General features: G+C 38.9%; 1 protein-coding gene across 1 annotated transcript in view; it reads left to right on the forward strand.

Moving 5' to 3' along the window:
• The window catches only part of si:ch211-1e14.1 (UPF0606 protein KIAA1549), a 31844-nt gene that overhangs the window by 6540 nt on the left and 6205 nt on the right, over window positions 1–19099 (forward strand). The window contains exons 3-14 of the mRNA XM_068314040.1: window positions 5722–7815; window positions 7941–8029; window positions 8153–8312; window positions 8401–8531; window positions 9796–9988; window positions 10143–10202; window positions 10280–10425; window positions 12039–12216; window positions 13570–13754; window positions 16058–16293; window positions 17327–17436; window positions 18749–18948. Of these exons, the coding sequence (XP_068170141.1) occupies window positions 5722–7815; window positions 7941–8029; window positions 8153–8312; window positions 8401–8531; window positions 9796–9988; window positions 10143–10202; window positions 10280–10425; window positions 12039–12216; window positions 13570–13754; window positions 16058–16293; window positions 17327–17436; window positions 18749–18948 (3782 nt within the window). The remainder of the gene's footprint in view (window positions 1–5721; window positions 7816–7940; window positions 8030–8152; window positions 8313–8400; window positions 8532–9795; window positions 9989–10142; window positions 10203–10279; window positions 10426–12038; window positions 12217–13569; window positions 13755–16057; window positions 16294–17326; window positions 17437–18748; window positions 18949–19099) is intronic.

The raw sequence follows: 19099 nt of genomic DNA on the forward strand, positions 1-19099 counted from the left end.
GAGACCAACAAGCTGATTCACAGTGCAGCAACAGTAATCCTCGAGAAGCTGGGAGATATATATATATATATATATATGTATAGAGAGAGAGAGAGAGAGAGAGAGAGAGAGGAGAGAGAGAGAGAGAGAGAGATATACCACCCCACATGGGTGAGAGGGACATTTATTTTATTATATAACCTTACAAATTGTACCATTATCCACATGGGCAAACAGGTTAATGTTGTTTTAGTCTCCTAAAGTTGTACCTGCCTTCAGCATAGAATATGCCCAGTCCTTTTTTATTGTTTGGAAAAAGAACATCTGATCAGTCAGTGACAGTTATAATCCCTCTTCTGTCAGAATCCTTTTTAGATGATTGCTGGCATTACTCCAACCCTGTAATCCAATATATAAACAGACACAGAACAAAGCATCCAAGCATTAACAGGGACATTATGGTTCTATTGTTGTGTGCTTAAATATGAACAAATATGGTTTCACTAAATTAGCTGGTTGTAGCCAAAAATTAATCTGTATAAAAAAATTCTAATGGTCAGGTTTATATTTAGTGAAGCTTATGTGTGCAATCACTCTTCATCAGACCAGGTGTTGAGTAAAGACACATTAAGTTCTTATGAATACAAATTTAATCTCATTAGCTTTGGGTTTTTCATCTCATAAGTACATTCTATAAATTTTCACTCTTAGATGAGACCGTGACATGAATAACTATTTGTTTCTATTACATGACCATAACTCATTTATGAGAAAGCAAGTCATCTTTTCAAAACTTAGCGGAATATGTGAGACTTAGCAACTATGACCCATAGTTTGTTTGTTGCAAATGCAATAACAGACTGATCTTCTTCCCCTAATGAGTTTTAAGTGAAAATGAAATAATGACCTATTGTTGAAATAAGTCACATTCTCCAGAGTAAAGAGTAATTGTGAATGATAATGTAATACTTATTTTATATGAGTTGAGCATTTGACATTTCTGCACTGGTGACCTGATATTTAAGGTCCAGCAGAGTGTGACATGCTTGTATTTCGGGGGACAGGTGTCATTCCTGCTTGGTCTTGAAGACCTTTGTCATTTTCTGCTCCCTGTAACTTCAGAACCAATACAATCCAGTCTCACTGTGCATCTGGCAGCTGTCCTCCACACTGAGCTCTGACGTTACCAAAATTTACCAATCACTTATTAAGGCCATGCCTGCTTAATTAAACACAACATGGAAGACTTTGTACAGTTGTGTTGTACTTTGGTTAAGCATATTTTTATTAAATAGTATTTTATGGGTTTGTTTGAATTTTTGTGAAAATATTTTTGTAACTAAGAGAGAATGTTTGTATTAAAGTTTTTGGGGACAATGTGCCTTATCTGGGTTGACAACATATTACAGTTTGAGGTGGAGGTTTGTTTATGCGTTAAGGGCTAATTCACTGACCCTGAATTGGTCATTTCACAGGAGGTGATGAAGTTCGATAACCCCTCAAAGAACTCGGGGTATTTTACAATTGTCCATGTGATATTCAAAGTGCTGCTCTCCAAACCGGCATGTATTAAAGAGGAATGATTCATCACTTTTTGTTAGTAATTCTTCAGAGCATTAGCAACTCTCATCTTAGCAGCATAGAGGTTTTGGAGACAAAGTCAGAGAGGCCAGACTGAGATGATTTGGGTATGTCAAGAGGAGAGATAGTGAATATATTGGTAGAAGGATGCTGAGTTTTGAACTGCCAGGCAGGAGGCCTAGAGGAAGACCAAAGAGGAGGTTTATGGATGTAGTGAAAGAGGACATGAAGGTAGTTAGTGTGAGAGAAGAGGATGCAGAAGACAGGGTTAGGGTTTTTGTAAATGAAACAAACATTAAAAACTGCAATCATTTGAATGCTTGAAAAAAGAAAAAAATAATAAATTTTGCTGGTGGCACAGTGAGTAGCGGTGTTGTCTCAAAGGAAGAAGGTTGCAGGTTTGAGTCCTTTCTGTGCAGAGTTTGTGTTTTCCCCATTTATGTGTGGGTTCTCTGTGGGTTCTCTCTCTTTGCTCCCACGTCCAAAAACATGCAGCTTAGGTAAATTGATCCGCCTAAATTGTCTGTAGGTGTGAGTTTGTGCGTGTGAGTAGTTGTCTTTTGTGTGGTTCCACATGGTGCTGGCGATGCATCTGGAGCATCCCCTGCCTCCTGTCCATAGTTGCCTGGGATAGGCCCCAGCGTAACCCATGACCCACAAAGCAGAGAAGCAGTTGTAGACGAGACGATTAGAGTTGTGCCATCTCTTGGGGTGACAGTAGCTGAGTACACTAGGTCTTGTGCTAGGGACCGGAGGGTGACCAGTTCAAGACCTGTGTGCCCCTGAGCAAGGCACCGTCTTCTTACAAGTTAATCGCCTGGCGCAACACGAAGTAGCTGCCTGCTGCTGTACCTCTCCCTCTCACTATTTATCTTCATGCTCACTGGCCCCTTGTGTGTGCATTCTCTAAGGCCTATATGTGTATATGGCATACGTGTATGAACAATAGGCTGTGGGTGGAAAAAAAATAATTTCTCCAAGGGCATGAATAAAGATACTATTTCTGTTCTTGCAAGTAAATGGATGGATAGATGGAATGATTTTGGTTCCACTGTGTATTTTAACAATCATCATTATTCTCACGATCATCATAACTTGTTAACAGTTATTGATATTATGATTAACGCTCTGTGTTGGCAGGAATATGGAATTATGATGTATATTGTGATACAAGGGGAACAATTCAATACACTGAGCTCACAGTGCACTAATGTAAGCAAGGCAGTAGTTGTTTTACAGGATTGTTTTCATTGTGTTTATGCTAGGGATATGTATTCACCTTTTCAATCTCAGTTAACATTGTTATGTCAAATGCCTAAAGATTATGATGATGATGATGATGATGATGAAGCAATTTTTTTTAAATATTGGACTATCTCTTCTTAGTGTTGTTGTCTTATCTTTCTATGGTGTGATCCTCACTGCTGTATTGTGTCTTAAATGTCTTGTTTGTAAGTCTGGTGAGCCAAAGATGAATTTCCATCCTGGTGGACAATAAAGATTTATTATTATTATTAAGATTAAAAACTCAACACAAAATGAAATCCTACCACAACTCTTTGAATGCAATGGTTTGCTTTATGCAAACCATTACAATATTAGAAATGTCACAGAACTCAAGTGTATGTCATTAGTCACCTGACCAAAACTGTTTTTATCATAATTGGTTGTATATTTTACTGTCATCACTTCATGTGCAGTTCAAACATGACAATAAATGTCAGAATAACTATAGGGGCATTCTGAGGTGAGATAACATTTTGGAGTCACATAAAGATGTATATGACTGAAGGCATGGGCTTCAGGTTTTATTGTGGCATTTAAAATGTTAACAGTAAATAAGAAATCTGAGAGGATCGGTTTGTTGAAAGGAACAGTGAATGGAGAACCACAAACATTTGATAAATACTATGATAGATATATTATCTTTTATTAGATTCATTATTAGGTGTAGAAAAGCGCTGCACACCAAATTCTATGACACAATTTATTTATTTTTTTATATTCAAAAGAAATGGTAACTAGACCCTTCTGATTAAGATCCTTATTTGGTTAGCCCAAAATGTGATAAATTTGTGTTTTCTAAGCGGTGTGATACATCCTCAGGGTTTGAAACACTTGTCAAAACAAAGGAGGACCCATTTGGCTTGACGTTTGATTCGATTATGATACCAGTGTAGGTAATAAGTTTGGAATTTTCTATTGGACTAAGGCAGAGATCATCTTCTTGTATGAAGGGATGATGATGAGTCTCTCTTTGTTTCTTGTTTTTTGTTTATCTTTTATTGAAGCAGTCTGTTCTGTGCTTCCATTGTTAAAATTAGTCCTCTCCATCAGCTGATTTGAAGCTATTTTTAAGTGTGTATTATTCAGCATAGCTGATGCGCTTTATGAAGAGTAACCTCATAACAAGTAGCTGCTTGGTCACCTGGTATGGGGCTGTTGTTTCCTTGCTTCTGGCAATGGAGATTATATCATCTTTTAAGCCTTTGTCTGTTCAAGACCTACCTTCAGGTCCTTGATTTATTTATTGTTATTCTGTTTGAATCATGATTTATTCTGATTATGTACAACTCCGTGAGCCGTAAGATAACATCTCTTTCATGTAAGTCACATTAACTCATCTTTAATGTAATTGTTGATTGGTCAGTGGCTCCTGTGTCTCAGTACTCTGGAGGTAACAATGTACAAATATTTTTTCAAGCACAACCACGACATTTGTGTTTGGGTTTAGAAAAATACTGTTACCGAGAGTTAATTTTATCATATCAAAGAAACAAGCTGAAGCAGCTACTTAGACTTGTTAAAGGTCTGTTTACCTGAACTACAGAAACGTACTCCTCTTGTCAGAGCTGTATCATCTTATCTAATCAAATAACTTTTCAAATCAGATCATAAATGTGTTGCACAACATGGAAAGGGTTTTGGTACTCAAATTAAGTTGGTAATCTTTTACATTAGCCACATGCTCCATTCCTACATTATGCTGGTTTGACATTGTTCTTGAGGATTTCAGTCCAAAGCTGTTGAAACCAATCCAGTGGACTTTAAGAAAGATTCTTGAAGATGTTTCACCTCTCATCCGAGAGGCTTCTTCGGAACTTTCTCAAAGTACTGTGGATTGATTTAAACAGCTTTTAATAACCATAACCTGGATAACTGAGAACCTACACAGACAAGGATCTCAGTGTGGCATGTAAGAAATATGAATCACTCCGAATAAGCCAAAAATTCCACCAATACATCACTGAAATGTCAGGTACCACAAACTGGATGTGGGATATTCCCAGCAGAATTACTGCAATTAATGAAAAGACAAGGCTATCCAAGCACCACCATTTAATCACTTTGAAAGACATACAGTGTGTGTTTGTCAAAATATGACTGTGCTGTAATTCAAAACAGAAAGCAAGGAAACCATTGTCATTGTCAGCTTTTATTATGATTCCATGTTATAGCCTGATATGATCTTTTATGTTATGGTACATTATTTATATTATGATTCCTCCACTGCTGTAACTTATTGACATTTCCATTTGATTAAAGTAATTCACTTTTGTCACTAAGTAAGGAAATATGACGTTATTGTAGTATTATAGTAATATAATAGTATGGATTGAAATCAGGATTAATTTTTCAGTGAATACACAGTGAAGTGGTAAACATAGGTTTGTTACCTACCTTTTTACCAATGAAGTACACTAGATTGGTACATTAGATTTACTGAATATCAATCTAAATCATATATCTCAAATTCCACTTTGTATTCATACTTTCAGTTCATAAATCATTGTTCAAAATATTCTTAAATGATTTCAAAACCTAAAGTTGTATAAAACATCCAGACTGTCATGGGCCCTGTTCCAGTTTTCCCTCCTGTCCTCAATATTCTGATTTCACTCCCACTCAATCCTCTGGTTTCTGTCACCTGTGTTGCTGCAGTCACCTGCATCCAATGTCCAATCCATCTCCACGCTACTTATGCTCTGCTCAAAAATAGTGTGTTTCGTTTCACTCGGCATTTCCATTGGACAGTGTGGTCAGCAACATATATACTGACAAAATCTCATTCATTCATTCATTTTGACTCAGTCATTAATATCCTCATCATCCAATTATAAACTTTTACATCTCTTTCTCTCTTTTCTTCTCTTTCTACAGATGACTCACTTTCTCTCACACAGTACCCCATGGAATTCCTTGGAAATATGAAGAGCTCAACAAAATCGCCAGCATCAGCCTTACCAGCTGAGAATCTGGTCTCACCTGGTGTCCAACAGACATTTTTCAAGCCAACCCATGAAGCTGGTATCATTAGGGAAAATCTTGCCCCTGAAAATCTCAAACATTTGACAGCCAGTTTTCTTGAAGAGACAGCACATCCGAGTTCCATTCCATCATTAAGTCTTTCCAAACCTTTGCTGGGATCTAGTTCTCATTTTCAAGCATTAGCAAAGTTTTCCACCGATATGAAACTGGCCAAATCTTTTACCACATCATCCCAGCTTCAGCCCAGATTAAATGTATCGAGGCTGAAGCCCGATACATTGGCATCATTAAGTCCCTCTGCTTTTTTAAGGTCAGCATCATCGCAGCTAGGTCTCAATGCTGAGCAGATAACAATTCTCAGAAAACAGCAGGATGGTTCTTTAGAGCAAAGACTTGCTTCCCTTTCTGTTCACTCTCTTGAGACCCCTAAACTGTCTTTCATTGACTCTGCAGCAGATAAACCTTATAGTGATGTTCTGGATGTGAACCAGTTAGCAACTACCAGTGCCTCCTTAGTGGGACACAAACCGCCCCATGAGATAAACATGGTACCACAACCAAATAACACTCTGGCCCCTGGCTACAACGTGCCTTTTATTGCTCCCCACTACACATCACCTTTATCTGACCCAACTGAACCCTCTACAGAGGACTTCTACCCCACAAACACTATGGAATTTGACTTTGGGTCAGGGGACTACTTAGAGACAATGTCATTCTTAAATTCTGAGGGAGATGACTATTATTTGGTCACCAAGGTACCCTCTGACTCCTATGATCTGGAAGAATATACAGAAAGTTACGATACATCTTTTCCTTCTAGAGTGGGTATATCACCTTCATCTACATACCCTGTCCATGTCTCACCTTCTCCCAGTCTTATGACAGCATACAACACCATTGTTCAACTGAAATCGACTGATCCTTCCTCTGTTTTCCCAAGCATTCACAATGCATTAGATTCAGCCCCAACAGCTAATAGTGATATACCCAACGTACTGGACATAGATTGGCCTGATACCCTCACAGTTCATCCCACTAATGTGCTCTTACCTGATATGAACAGTTTGGAATATTACACCACTCAGTTGAGCAAGGAGAACAGTTCAGGCATTGAGGTTGAACACAGAGGGAATATTACAGTGACGTCCATCGTTGCTACGGATATCCAACCCACCAGCAGCTTCATCAATGACACCAAGGACTTCTCAAGCGACCTCTCTGGATTTGAGCCTCATGATGACGCAAGCACTGTAGCAACGACAGAGGGTCCTCCTGTCAGTCTCTCTGAGACTCTTCTGTATCCATCCATTGTCCCAACCTACTTCTATGATCCCCTTTCCTCTTCCTTGGATAGTCACGTGTCAGCCACAGATTTGTCTGCAGCTACACAACCCCTTGGAATCGACAGTACCACTTTAACAGAGGCGACACAACCCAATACCATGCCTCTGCTACTAGATGATGCAATGTTTTCTTCCTCCATGACGGATGTCCATTGGTTTGTTACGGAACCATTTTCACAAAGTACCATAGACAACACTGCTGGTTTGTCTGCAACCGTAGCCTTCTCCCCTGTTCCCACGGAAGCCCCCACCCACACCACTGATGGCACAACAAAATCAACATCCCAAGACTCCAGTGTTACAACTGAAATAATGCTCAATATCAGTTCAAATTCAACTGAAGCCATGTCTAATGTTACTGTGGTCGTCCCAGATGTGATGAGTGATCAGAGAGTGACTGATAATGGAGTTAACATCACAGACACAGTGACCTTATTTCCAACTAGCAGTGAGAATAGTAGTGTTACTGTTGTACAGACAGTTACAGCTGTCAGCAGTACTTCTGCTCAAATCACAACTACAGCTGGTGCCACCACTGAATCCTCAACTAGGGGCAATACAATTTCTACCACAAATGCATTAACAACATCACGACAGTACCTCTGCATCCGTGACAGGCCTTCTTATTTAGTAAAAATTGGTGAGTCTGAGATATATTTCTATGTACTGCACAATGAGTGTCATATGTTTGCAAATTATGGCTGAAAATTTGAACTGTTTTATAATGGAATACAACTATACTCAGCGTAATGCTTTCTTCTGAAGGCTTTCTTCAAGGAGCCACTGTTGGATTTGCCAAATCACAATTAAGGGACATATTAAAAGCAGAATTCAACAAATCAGTGGAGCTGCAGGTAAAATATCTACATGATTAGTTATTTAATGATCCCAAAGATCATGATTACCTCTGATTTTTTTTTTTACTTAATTGTGAATGAATGACTCTAATGTGTGATTTATGTGGTTTTTCTGTGAAGGTTGTGGACCCCCCACCAAAGTTTGTGTTTCGGGTGGTGTCTGGTCCAGTTGTTTACACAGCCATATCTGTCATCAATGCTCTACGACGATCTGGTCGCCGCTTCCTCTCTGTGTCTACCAACTGGATAGCACCAGACCATAAATATCAAATCCACACAGGTAAAAAACTTTTAAACAAACAGCTGTGTTGACAACATTTGAATTGATTTGTCTTCACCTTTAGTTTCTAAACTTTCTCTCCACTCAGTGCTGCAGTTTGTTCCAAGTAACATAGATGTACGGTTCTGCAACTTCAGTGAGAGTATTGAAAGAGGTCTGACCATGGCCTTTGCAGAAGTGTGTAGACGCTCCAAAGAGTCAACCAACTTCACAGTGCATGTGAGTGAGACCCTGAAAGGACGGAAAGCATGAGCGGCTCTATACTGTATGCAGCTGTTCCTTTGGTACTTCTCATTTGAGCATTGTTCCAAAGCTGAAAGACATAGTGTCAATAAGAGTGACATTTCTGATTGTATCTAATGAATTTATGTAGAGCTCTTGTCTCCCACAACTGCTTACCACCCCTAGAATATAAAGCTTCTGTCTGTTTGAAAAAGTAAAACATCTTTTGTTTTGTTTTTTGTCATACTATATTAAAATCTCAGTAGTTTGTCTGTTGACTGAATTAAACCCTGACTGCCTACATTTAATTGAATGACTACAATGGTTGCTGCAGCTTAGGTTGAATTTGATTGGAATGTTTCTTTGAAGGGGCGGCGCAGTGGGTAGCGCTGCCGCCTCACAACATGGCGGACCCGGGTTCGAGTCCCGCTCTGTGTGGAGTTCGCATACTCTCCCCGTGTCTGCGTAGGTTCTCTCAGGGTTCTCCGGCTTCCCCCCACCCACAAAATCATGCGCTTCAGATTGATTGGCCGTTCCAAATTGCCCGTAGGAATGAGTGTGTGTGTGCATGGTTGTATGTCTTTGTGTGTGGCTCCGCGGTGCACTGGCGTCATGCCCAGAGTGTCCGCCGCCTCACGCCCTGTGCCGCCGAGATATGCTCCGGCTCCCCGTGACCCGCTGCGGTGGATATAGCAGTGGTAATCTGAAGATGACTGACTATTCATTATCATCACAGTTGTAGCATTTGAATTTATACCAATGAATAGAGATTGACCTTATTTAATATTGCTGATCATTGTAAGACATAAATGAGTAGTCTTGACTGAATCAGTTTTATATTCAGTCTGCCCATTCATCTATCCATTCATCCATTTGGGCATTTCACTTGAAGGAATTTATACTCTGGTTGTTGAGTATTTAAGAAGCTTACTGTTGGTTAATAAAGAGCTTATTAGACTGTGTGTTTAGTTCGAGGTTTATGTAATCCTATTAGACCAATGCCTGAATTATAGTGTTAGAGTCAGTATTAAATCAAGCATTTTTTTACAGAATGGAAACATAGCTAACTACGGTACATAACTATGGAACAACTGGTGTATTCTGCATTTTGTCACTGAAAACAATAATGTCTGGATGAAAACTTCAAACTCTTAAATGGACAGACAATCTATCCCAGAAACCACTCCAATTGCATAGAAAATATTTTGTACATATTGCTGTATCATTTTCTTCTTAATAAATCTGTTTATTCATATTTTAGATTATAAACATCACCATGGCTGCTCCTAAAGATCAGGAACAACAACTAGTCAGGCATCCAGTGGATATCACCTTCACTGTTCGTGGTTCAAGGGGTTATCTGATGGGGTCAGAGGTTAGCAATGCTCTGATGAAGCTCACAATGGTGGAATTCAGCTATTACATGGGCTTTCCTGTGCTGCAGATTGCTGAGCGTGAGTACTGCAAAGTAGTCTGTGTATATTTTAGAAATATTGACTTACTTATGCATCCCCTTTACTAAAATACCAATTAATCTTCTTTTTGTTTACCAACTGTGAACTTAAATGAAACATTATTGTGTTTAAACATAATTTCACATTTTTTCAGCTTTCCACTATCCAGAGTTGAACACCACCCAGTTGCTTCGTTCCTCATGGCTTAGAACAGGTATGTCGCTCACTAATCTTGCCATTTTTGAAAGCTGCTATGTTTGAGAGCCTATTTCCTGTTGTCTGTGGACATAGTGCTCCTGGGAGTGCTGGACCATAAAGTGGGGGAGAGGACCTTCCAAGCCAACATGGAACGTCGGGTGGCCATGTTGCTAGGGGAGGCGATGGGATCAATCAGACGTGTTAAGAGAGCCACCACCATAAGCAATAACAGTGTTCAGGTACTCCATATATATTTACATATTCCAGTAATGTAAGTAATAATCCAGTAACTGGATTAACATCTACACATCCTTTAGATAAGATAAATATTTGGGTAAATTATCTTTCCGTTTATAGAGGTTGATCGGAATTTATCTTTGAAACTTTGGCTGCTGCAAATATCTCTTTTGTTCTTAAAAAATCTGAAAAATAATAAATAATAAATTATAGAATAAATTAGAAGTAATAATTTCTCTCACTTTACAACCATTTTGACTATTTTTAAAATGTGTTTTTATTACGTTGCAAGTGTTTATTCAAGGGAAGGATGGAATGCTTTTCTTTGAAAAAATTACAAAAGTAAAAATTATTTCTTCTAGTTTAATTTCTTACTCATTAAACACCAAAACTTTCCTTGCTATTTAATGAATGTTTGTAAAGTATGGAATTGCCATTTACATCATCCTTCCCTGTTGCAAGCAGAGTCTGACTACCTTCCCTGAGTACTGAGGCCTCATTATTTGAGTGTTGCAGTGTTTGTAGCAACCAAAAGCCTTACTGCTTTACTAATCAGACTCTAGCTTTTGTGGGTTCGCTCCGCACCTGCTCTGTTCATCTCAAAGGGGACAGGATAGGGGCCTGTCTCCATAGCAACAGCATCCCATTCAGCCCGGAGTAAGCCACTCAAAGACCACAACCTAATGAGTCCTTGTTCTTTCTCTTCTTCGCCATTACTCATGGTCCTGTTACTTGATGTGAGCTAGAGAGCTGCTAAGAGCAAATCAATTATTAATTGATTCTCTTTCTCAGTCTGTGTCCTGCATTTGGCATGATCAAGAGTTTTCCTCCGTTTTTGAGAGATTGTATTGAGGGTAAGAGAGTATGGGAAAATAATTCAGAAATCAGACGAGTTAGCATCGCAAGACACTAAAATTTTATAAAAGTAAAATATCTAAAAGAGATTTGTTACGACAAAAATGGGAAAACAAGAGCCGTCTGTTTGATGTGACCTCAGTTAGAGCACATGGTGATCTTTAAACAGGAATCTGAGTATAAGTAATTGTCTGACTCTTCCTGCCTACTGCATCGTTGCAGGTAAGGAAAGCAAAAGACCATACTGTTGTTTTCTTTTTGCTAATATTAGATCTTAGGCTCTGGCATCATTCAAAATTACAAATATGAAACACATTACACATAGAAGTTTTACCATTCCTTCCATTCATGCTAGAATGCAATGCTCTTTCATATTTTTTCTTATTTATATTTCATATATCTTTGTGTGTGTGTGTGCGTGTGTGCGCGTGTGTGCGCGTATGTGCGTTGAACATAATAAGGAAGTGACTCAGACTTAGCATCTGATTTTCTGAAGAATCATTTTTCTCACACTCCCACAAACACACACATACACACAGACACATGCACAAACACACATATACACACACATAATGTTTGCATTGTTTTTTATTTGCACTACAGTATGAATACTGTAGTGCAAATAAAAAACAATGCAAACATTACTTGAATAGAAATGTTCAGGCATGGATTAAAGGTGACTTCATAAAAAATGAGCACAACAAATGGGATTATTATGTGTTTATATATTTCACTGAGCATGTTTGCTTCTTCCCCCCAGGTTGTAAGTGTCAGCCGGCTTTTGGGTGCGGACCATCCCTTAGAGATTGTGTATTTTGTAGAGGATACCAGTGGTCAGAGGATGCCTGCAGATCAGGCAGCCAACCTACTCAACAGCATGGATGTTCAACGGGCTGCTATCATTTTGGGATATCGTGTGCAGGGAATCTTGGCACAGCGTATGTATAACAAGATGGTCCTTGACATGGTCAAGGACCATGGTCATGTCTGCAGGAATTCTAGAATTTGCAAGAATCCAAATGCAAGGTAGTCAGTCCCCGGCATTTTCCTTGGTTCTGGCATGGAGATTTAAATAAGACCTTTTACCTGTGGATAGAGACGCAAAAGATGGACTTCATTATTATTAATATTTTTTACCTGCAGTGAAAAAACGTACTTGAATTGGCATAAACTGATGTCTTTGAGATGATGTGGATTCTGGCCTTCTCTGCCAGGAGATGAAAACTCATCAACCATAGAAATAAAAAAAATGTTTCTGACAAATACGTGGACTGAACAATTCTAAGCCTTTTGCTGACACATCATCATTTGTGATTCTTGGCAGACCTGTTTTAGAAATTGTTCCTAGCAGATTAATGGGGGTGTTTAGGTTTTGTTCGTGGACACAGACCGCATTGTTTAGGAAACAGCTTGAAGTTAATGATATCCATTCATTCCTTCATTCAACAGGGCAATTACAAATTAAAAATTTTAGGCTACAGGAGGAAAGGGTTGCAAGTTACAAATTCTCTCAGATAGTGACAGGTAACGGGGCCAAAATTAGACCATGAAGCTGAGCTGATAATTAAAGGTTGTGGTATATTGTTGGATTTGATAATGTAAATTTGTTAATTATTTAGTTGCTTGTGTTGAGCTAAGTTTTAGTATAGGTCGATTACTTTTCTCTGTACAAATTTCACCAAAAGCCTGTCTTCCTCATTAAGAATCTAAACAAGAAACAACGGCATAGTGAGAACCCCTCAAGGGGGTTCTGTGTGTGCTGTGTTCCCCTTTTATACTTCCCATGGGGATGATATTTATTTATTCAGTTCAGTTTTCTTCTTTCCAGACACGTTATTACAACATATTTCACTTTCATCAGTGTTGAAACATCATCCGCAACATCCGAAAAGAAAAAAAAAAGGGTTGACGGGTAGAAGCCATTGGCTTGTAAGATTCCCATCCCCTAAATTATCAACAAAAACATCTGTCATTAGAATATGTAATCAACAAACTCAGACATTAAAAGTCTTCAACCAGCTCATACATTGAATTGACAGATGTTCATACCCTTATCCACTTCCAGACATTAGCCTTTTACCCTAGAGTATAACCATGTTTACATATGAGTCCTAATTTATAATTACCACCACAAAGTTAGCTCTGCATTCTCAAGATGTGTTGTAAATATGAAATATAAGTGGGCATACTTGAAATATCGAACCAACTATGCAAATTATATTGTATGACTCAGTTCGGTGCAGATTTGTGCCTGAAGCTCAACTAAAAACTCTGTATTCTTTTTTCTGTAGCTGTAGAGAAGGCACCGTCCTCACCATCCGATTCTGAGAACACCAACATGTGGATCGTCATTGGAGTGGTGATCCCCCTCCTTGTGGTCATCGTCATTATTTCAATCCTATACTGGAAACTGTGTCGGACAGACAAGCTGGAGTTCCAGCCAGACGCTATGACCTCTATTCAGCAGAGACAGAAGGTAGAGTCCTCTCGGTGCATTACAGTCTATTTAAATTTACAGCTCATCTTAAAATTGTGTCTTTGGATTACATAAACTCAAAAATAAACCAACTGGAAGAAAATATTTATTGCAGCACGTTTTAAGAATTGAAAGTGTTCTATGACATCAGAATTGTTCAGATGTAGAGAAAAAATTATCTCACCTGACTCACAGATGACAGAAATATGTTGTTATATTTCATTGTGTACAGATTTATCAAACAATTATCAGTATGTTACACATACAAATTTTCCTTGCAGCAGAGCCATCTGTGTTTTTGTATATATAGATTATATATATAAACTGCATGTGGTTGAACTGGAGTTCTTTCATGCGTTACCTTTTTTACTTTATGGCTTGTTTTCCCCCATAGTTTAATGTAGTTTTGCTGCTCTTTCACATCTCTCTCTTGGAGGGATTTCTATATAACTGTAGGACCAATCCATTTATGAAATTGCCCCTCAGTCTTTGCTAGAAGCACAAAGGTTCACTTTGAGAGAAACAGGATCAAATTTATCAATAGTACTGTGCTTTTGAAATTGAGTAGCCCGAATATTAGTGTGTATTGTGATACCTGAAATGCTGGAGCGAGCCTAGCTATCAGGCAGTTTTAAATTCGCTTCCAGTTACATGTTCATCATATGTAATGAAATTTAAAAATGGCTTTTTATAGTTTCATACATATGTTGGACCAATACCAACCATCTATGCACTCTATAACACTCCCATCTGTCCTCGTTTGCAGCTGCTGGGTTTGGGGTTTTTTAGACTCCTGTCTTCCCAGTTCATCTTTCTGGTCTGACTTTCATTTATCTTGACTTTTTTCTTTTTTGATTGAGCCGAGTTGTGAATTAAACACTCCACGCTGGAATGGTACAATCCAACGAGTAGAAATCTCTTAGGGTACCATCTTTGCTTAACACAATCATCTGTCACTTAACAACGCTCCCTCTCTCTCAGTCGACTCCCTCACTTGAAGAATCAGCGACCTCCTTTGTCCAGACATGCCCTCCAACTAAAAAGCATCTAGATTTTAGTGAAACGGAGTATGAGGAAGAAGAGGTGTATGAAGAAGAGGAGGAGGAAGAAGAGAAGGAGGTTAAAAGGGGGAAGGTATAAAACTGTTTCGTTTCTAGAGGATGTAGATGTGGTTTAGTTTATGTGTCTGTTGCCCGATTGTTGTCCAGATCTTGCCTTGTTGTAGAAACTACGGTAGTCAATAATTGATAGTCCAGACGTTTCTGATACAGATTGAAACTTTAACCAGAATTACTTTCACATAGAGGCCAGTAGCTCTTCCCAAACACAGTATGAACAGTGAGGAGGAAGAAGTCGAACAGGAGGAAGAAGAAGCCGAAGAAGAGGAGGAGGAGGAGGAGGGACAAGAGGAGGAGGAGGAGGGACAAGAGGAGGAGGGACAAGAGGAGGAAGAAGAGGCTTCTAGAAAGAATGGATTCAAATCAGAAGAACAAAGAAGACTTGAGAGAAAAACAGTAATGAAAACAGGAGAAGTGAAGAAATAAGACAGAAGGACAGAGTTAACTAAAGGGCAGAGAGCAAAGAAGGAGGTATAGTTTAGTCGATACACTGACCAGTGCTTTTTAGCATTAGAAATTAGGGCCATGCTTTATAGTTGTGACGTCCACAAACAAAATCAATTATTGCACTTTAAGATAGATTTCCCTGCTGAAGTATTTCCAGCCTCTAGATTTAAAAATGTATGGAATATCACTGTGTTGTTAGTTTGAAAATTTATAGATATTTTCTCTCTAGAAATTATTTCCCAATTTTCTTTGTTTTAATGAGTTTGACGCATTAAAACAGCTGCTTAGTCGTGTGGTTTCCTTTCATTCAGCTTTAATGTTAATTACGCTAATTATTACCCATTTCAGCTTCATTTTCTATGAATAATTTTCCATTCAAAGAGACACCGTTTAGATTAGCAGTTCTGTACTAACAGGCATTACAGTACTTTGGCAGATTTGTTTTCACTCACAGCTCCTGGTTTGGGGGGAACAGTGCTGTTCATAAATAAGTCAGTCTGGACTTGCATACATGTTGTTTATAAAGCAGATTAAAGTCATACAGTAATGTGATTTTACTGAAGGATGATAAACACTACCCTATACTTCTGTCGTCACACATTATTGTACATCTTGTTTAACAGCCCCTCTAATGACTAACTTCTGCTACATATATTTGTATATTTCTTTCCACTCTGTATTTCTGTAAACTACAGTATATTCCTCCTTACTTCCATTCTCTTCCACCCATGTCCTCAGTTGCAGGCTCCTAGCGTGAAAGGATTCGACTTTGCCAAACTTCACCTCGGCCAGCAGAGTAAGGATGATGTCATGGTAATTCAGGAGTCTGCCCCAGCAGGGCTCGGCCCTGGACCCCCAGCAATGTCCACTAAAGATGGCCTCAGTCCTTCTGAGAATGGGGAGATACCCACACCCATTCCCAAAAACTTGGGCTCCTCCACCAAAGCATCCCGCAACACAAGAAGGCGAGAAAGGTCAGCGCTCCTTGACAGCAGAGGGCAGAAATTGTGATGCGTTAAAAATATGGTGAAAAATTAACCACTGCTTAAAACACTCATCTAGTGTTTTAACCAGTGGTTAGTTAGTTTTTGATCATGTTTCTTTAATCTGCTGTGGAACCTGTTTAAAAAAATACCCTTTCTTGATGAAGTGTTTTGCTTATATAGATATTAAGACATTTACTTTAAGTTACATTTGTAGCCCATTACTGATGTTTTTTTTCTGCTCACCTCAATTTGAACAGACAGTCAAGCAGACAAATAGCTTTTGACAGATCCTTAGATAAAATATTTATGTACTAGACACTGAAGGATCTTCAGTCTCATTCATATTTCATTATGAGCTGTTCAGACTGATCTTTTCTCTCTGGAAAAACTTTCTTTGTTTAGAAATTACTTTTCATTATGTAGAATATTTAGGCTTTAGGATGATCTGGTTTTAAGGAGTCACTACAACTCAATGGTGTGTCGGTTAGGACAGATGAGCACATGCAGGAGGTTCCACTTTAATCTTTTATTTTCAAGGTTGTTTGAACTGGTTTCATCTGACAAGGGAATGGTCAAAGACAAAAGGATAAAGAATATTAATTCTACTTAATTCCTAATTCCATAATTAATTTACATCATTAATAATCAAAAAGGTCATTTAACTTCAAATATAAACAGTATAAACCTAATAATCAAGAAATTAATCATCACTGAAAACTAAATCATAGTCAACTAAAGTAACTTTACAACTCACATGTCATGTACTCAATTCAAACATTTCCAAGGAAGGCTGAGGCATCCACATGCTCCTTTGTTCTCCAGAGGTAAAGGAGTGGCTGCATGTGGCCTGGCTCCTATATAGTCTCTGGGCTCCGCCCATCCATTGGGGAAGGCAGGTAGGAGTGGTTAGGGATTTTCCGTCCAGGTAAAGCTAGAGCGAGAGAGGGCTTGGTGGATTTTTCACAATTATGTTAGTGTGTTTTTTTGGCTTCTGTTATTCATGTGTGTCTTGTCTGGGCAGGATCTCGCCTTCTGATGGTGACTCCGTGGTAAGTGACCATTCCAGTGAGCGGGAATTAGCTGAGGAGAACCTGAGAGCCCACGCCACGCCCAGCAACAGCAAGCAGACCCGTAAGGTCCCCATCAATGTTTTAAATTGCAAGTGGCCTTGGCAACACTGTTCCGGCCGCAAGAGAATAATAGAGGGGTGCTAGTGGAGGGAAATGAAGAGGCTAGTCAGGCAAATAAAGAGACAATAGAAGGAGCAGCTCAAGTCACTATAATTTGATTGACAAGATGACCAAAATGAGTGCAAAAGAGACTGAAGTAGTGGAAATACACAGCAGAGAAAGACTAAGCAAATTGCATCATCAACACAAAACAGCATAGAAATTGCACTGAGGAATAGTGACGGCAAAAAGAAACACATATTAGGAACTGGGTGGTCAAAAGAAGTCCAGACAGATGAGGGAGAAGGGAAGAGGAGGAAAAAAATAGTCTTAATCTTGTTGACATACTCAAGTCTGCAATGTCAGTCAGAGATCATAAGCTAGGAGCAGACGCAGTCAGGCACACAGCCTGCGGCCTGACTCAGCCACACAGGAAGGGTCTGTATTGTTATTGATAAATCTCTGCCTGGGATTGTATATTCATCGCCACAACGTTTACAAGGACGTTGTGTAAGAGAAACACTCAACATTATGTAATGTACCATCAGTCTTCTGGACATTCGGGCTGCTTTTGATCAGTGTGTGTTTTCTGCTCATCAGACGTTACTCCTTCCCTTCTTTTCTGTGATTAATGAACTTCAGTGGAAAAGCTTTTATCATTTGGAAATATATCCCCCAAAGTTGTTTTTCCCTTCCATGTTGATCCTTCCCTTTATTTTTCTGAAGATTTTAAAAGACCTCATTTTCTACATATAGTGGCCACTTCAGTCGTCTGTACTTTTATTTGTTCTCATTCAGTTCAATAAAAGTATTTTCCTTTCTGTTGTGGTTTGCAGGCAAGAATAGAATTGGTAAGAGTTCTTCGTTTTTGTGTCTCCATAGACCTCAGGCTTGACCTCCAGCAGCTGTCTGTTTGTTTCTGTGGTAGTTTTTTTTTTTTTTTGTCCAGCTTGTTCTTTCCATCCATCACTGTCTGCTGTGCCATCAGTCACACTGAAGAGACAGTCAACTTCACAAACAAAGGCAAAGCCATTGTTTGAAATGTAGATCGGCTTTTCCACATAGACATTTTTAATTTCACTTTGCCACTAGAAAAACATTTATTATGTGTTTTATATTGTGAGTCAGATTTGGAACATAGTCATGTCATTTAGGTTTAATAAGTAAATGTTTGTCAGTAGATGCCTGTGCTCCATCCCATAGTTCAAGTCAACATTCAGACTAACAAAAACCACACTGACTTCTAAACTAAACTTTCTGTCCGCCTTTCCCAGGTCCTCCTCCCATGAACAGTGCAAACGAGCCGCTGTCATCTGCTTCCATCTTTGAGCATGTTGATCGGATGTCTCGTACCACAGACCCAAGCAGGAGACTACCCAACAAAATTCAGCTTATCGCCATGCAACCAATGGCTGTCCCACCCGTGCATAGCCCACCTGTCAAACTGTCTGACAACAATCAAATCAACAAAGAGGTTTGCCAAACTTTTTTTTTCCAACCCTTTGCTACTAATTAAGTCAGGATGAGGATATGTCCACTCTGTTCACCATAACCAAAGCAATCCAACTAAATTCTAACTCAAAAGAGGGCCTTTCCATTTTTTCAACTTTTATGAGTTTGGGTCA

This window comes from Antennarius striatus, chromosome 4 (genome assembly GCF_040054535.1).
Source record: "Antennarius striatus isolate MH-2024 chromosome 4, ASM4005453v1, whole genome shotgun sequence".
Classification (NCBI taxonomy): Eukaryota; Metazoa; Chordata; class Actinopteri; order Lophiiformes; family Antennariidae; genus Antennarius; species Antennarius striatus.